The sequence below is a fragment of the Bombina bombina genome, chromosome 1 (genome assembly GCF_027579735.1).
Source record: "Bombina bombina isolate aBomBom1 chromosome 1, aBomBom1.pri, whole genome shotgun sequence".
Classification (NCBI taxonomy): Eukaryota; Metazoa; Chordata; class Amphibia; order Anura; family Bombinatoridae; genus Bombina; species Bombina bombina.
This window is the reverse complement of record NC_069499.1, coordinates 804,192,868-804,196,467: the sequence shown is the minus strand read 5'-3', so window position 1 is coordinate 804,196,467 and position 3,600 is coordinate 804,192,868. Positions and strand designations below refer to the sequence as shown.

At 35.9% G+C, this 3,600-nt stretch overlaps 1 protein-coding gene across 1 annotated transcript in view; it reads right to left on the bottom strand.

Annotated features, from left to right (window-relative positions):
• SRPX2 (sushi repeat containing protein X-linked 2) overlaps nt 1-3,143 on the bottom strand; it is a 151,083-nt gene extending 147,940 nt beyond the window's left edge. The window contains exons 1-2 of the mRNA XM_053692235.1: nt 3,090-3,143; nt 356-493 (exon numbers count right to left, since the gene is read on the bottom strand). Coding sequence (XP_053548210.1) covers nt 356-422 — 67 coding nt within the window. The 5' untranslated portion in view covers nt 423-493; nt 3,090-3,143. The remainder of the gene's footprint in view (nt 1-355; nt 494-3,089) is intronic.
• Nucleotides 3,144-3,600: the final 457 nt, after the last annotated feature.

The following is a 3,600-nucleotide window of genomic DNA, read 5'->3' as shown; positions in this document are numbered from 1 at the left end:
TTAAGTCAAATTAACACAACATGTTATAGTTAGGGATGCCACCTCGGCCATGTTACCCTTAACACTTATGAGTTACACATGCTGCAGGGTGTGCAGGGAGGGACATGTATTGTGCTGTTCATCATCACTATTCATGTGATGTCCAGAGGCACAATACATGTTCCTCCGCCCTGCTTACCCTGTAGCATGTGTAACTCATAAGTGTTCAGGAAAACATGGCTGAGATGGCAACCCTAGTTATAGTACTTACAGGGTAAACATGTCAGCATAAAATTGATGTGGAAGCTGTGAACGGAGAAAATAAGAATTGCACAAAAACTAGAAACTGGCTGGAAAATGAAAGGAATGTATTTACCTTCATAATGTAAAGAGGCCACTACTTTGCCCAGAGCAAGCAGTAAAAGAGGTATTGATTGTTCCATTGCAGGTAGATTGCTTCTGACTTTCAGTTCCAGGAATATTCACAGGCTTCCAAGTCGGCAACCTGCAGCATCTATTGAAAGGAAATGGATTTTACAGCTGAACTTAGCACACTGAATTACATACACATAATTGCTATTCAGAAAGAATATTTCCAGCTGAGCTAAACTCTATTAAAACTGCTATAATTCAGATCAGCTTATATCTAATCTATATTGAGGATTTCTGACAATCAGTGCTTACATTTGAAATACAATGGGCATTTATGAACTGGAACAAATTTTAAAATCATTATAATCAATCTTTTCCTTACATAGCTTTATTTTTCGCTGTCTCAGTAGCTGGTTATTGTGTAGTAAGATTTCAGGTTTTATCTCTCTACCCTATTAGGAAGAGATTTCCTAATTACCCTCAAGCTTTTTTTGTACCAGTTTATGCCCAGTAAAAACCACGTAATTCTGGTCTGCAGACTTACTTCTGTTTAAAGGGACATGAAACCCAACATTTTTCTCTCATGATTCAGATAGAGCATACAGTTTTAAACAACTTTCGAATTTACTTCTATTATCTCTATTATTGCTTCTTTTGGTATCCTTTGTTGAAGGAGCAGCAATGCACTACTGGGTGATAGCTGACACATCTGGTTATTCAATCATAAGAGACATATATATGCAGCCACAAATCAGCAGCTAGCTCCCAGTAGTGCATTGCTGCTTCGGAGTCTACCTAGGTATGCTTTTCCACAAAGGATGCCAAGAGGCCAAAGCAAATTAGATAATGGAAGTACATTGGAAAGTTGTTTAAAATGACATGCTCTATCTAAATTATGAAAGTTTAATTTTGGCTTTACTAGTCCTTTAAAGGGACATTAACCCAAAAACAAAATATATGAGAAAACACTATTCAATGTTTTTGTTTTATTATTTAAAAAGGTTCAGTTAAAGCTGTTTACAAACAGGGGGTGCTGTTTGTGCAAAGTATATTTAGGAATAAAATGCTCCATGGCTGTAAAAGACAACCCCTACAGCTCGGTTGGTGTACACTGACAAGCCCCACAGACAAAAAAATAGGAAAATGTGTTAAAAATAATAAAAATAAAATAAAAATGTTTTTTTTAAAATGTCTCTTTAATATTCAACAAAGAACAAAAATGATATAATGCCCATTGGTATTTGTTTTTATTCCATGCAAAAAGCTTTAATACATAACTGAAGTCCCTCTATGGAGCCACAACACATAGAACAAAGCAAATAGGTTGACAAGCTTACAATGCTCATAATATGTTAGATACCCAAAATGTAACTTGACTCATGCAAGTGAAAATTAACAAAACAGTAGACTCAGTAGAGGTATTTTTTTGCAGAGAGAATCAATACTTTTCACAGAGCTGGCTGTTTTCATCGGCCTGAGAGCTATTACTCCCTAGGAATCATACACTTCTCCTTGGCTTTAATATCAATTTAAAAAGCTTTATATTTAAAGTCAGATATTTCACTATTCTCTTTGTTGGTTATTTAAATGTTCTGATTGAACACAATTTGAGACACCCCTCTCCTTACATCCTTAGCAATTATTTCTCAGTAATTCAGTTCTCTGCAGTCTGTCTTAGAAATTGCATGGAAATGAAAAAGAGATTAGAGAGACCAATTGCCGTTGTTTGCCAGTGCCACATTCTTTAAACAAGTTGGACTGATATTCGTGGAAACCCCAAGGAACTCCAGTTAAAGGGACAGTATACTGTAAAATTGTTTTTCCTTTAATGTGTTTCCAATAACTTGTTATCCCAGCAGTAGAGTATAAAATGTATGAAAAAATGTTTCTTTAGGTTTGTTTCTGTATATGAGAGCATATTTTCTTCTTTAAAACCGCCACCCATTAAAATAGGTCATTCTTGCAGGGAAATCAGATCTTATATTATCACTTTCTGTACACACATAATTCTTTATATATTTATTTCTGTTTACCAAAGCCCAATACATAGAAAGAACAATTAAAAAAAAATAACATTTTATTACTTATCTCTCTTAACTCCCACTGGAAGTATAATTTATTCAGCTAACTATGTTTAAACAGCTTCTCTATAGCACTGCTCGTCCAGAAAGGAAACTGTGGCTAGCCCAATCAGCAATGATAGTCACACAACACAGCTCGCATCTTGCGCTGCTGATTGTTTTAGGGGCAGCTTCTGCACTCGATCAGAAGTGTTCTGGGCCTCCCGAGCTGTATTTTAACTATGTGTTTAACCCATTTGCAGGGATTAAACACATAGCATTGCAAGGCTGCTAGTGTTAAAATGATATGCTCTAGAGAATTAGAGAATGTAATTGTTCCACTATAATGTCTCTTTAAACTAATAAGCTATGGAATGATTACACTTAAACATCCCCCTTAAATTTGGTGTTTAGATTTTAGAAAGCGAGGTGAGCTATGTCTCCAGCAACATGAAAAAAAAAAACTGATCTGAGTAGTCTTAATAGCACTCACAGGAGTGTGATCATTAGCATAAAGCAGGCAGTGTATCTTTAATATTTATCCAATCCTCAATACTAATTTCCATATTATATATTAATAATAGAAGCTGAATAGAAGTTTACTGTTTACAAGTTACTGAATATAATGCCATATAAAAAGCACTGGATAGATCTGAATCCCCATAACCATTTCCTTACCAGGCTTGTCCCGTACAGGAATCTGCTTCAGTAGATGTCCTGCTCCTGTCTTTGTCAGGATATCTGCCGGAATCCAGATGATCAGACGTCTCAGTTCTGGCAGACGCCTTCTGATGCTATAAAGTCATAGGGGGAGGCTTTGGGGCGGAGGAAAGCTAAGCTCTTTTGCCAAACAGCAGCTTGGCAGGGTCACTTTAGTAAGAACAAAAACTCATTGAAGAAAACCATTGGATTACATGTCCAGCTTTTTTAAAGCTTCATTCTCAGTAAAGGCATTGGTTCCGTTCTCTCTGTTATTTCAAATTATTTGCAATACTTCACTGTGCATGTTTCTTTATAAACCTCTGCAAAGATGTTAACAGTTATTTAAAGGGACATTAACTATATTGAAATTGCAATATAAAAGGTTTGATTATATGTAGACCCCCCCCCATCAACATCAACATGATATAAATGATTTACTTAGCTTGTATTTGCATTAACCCCTTCAGGACTGGGAATTTCAGAGAAT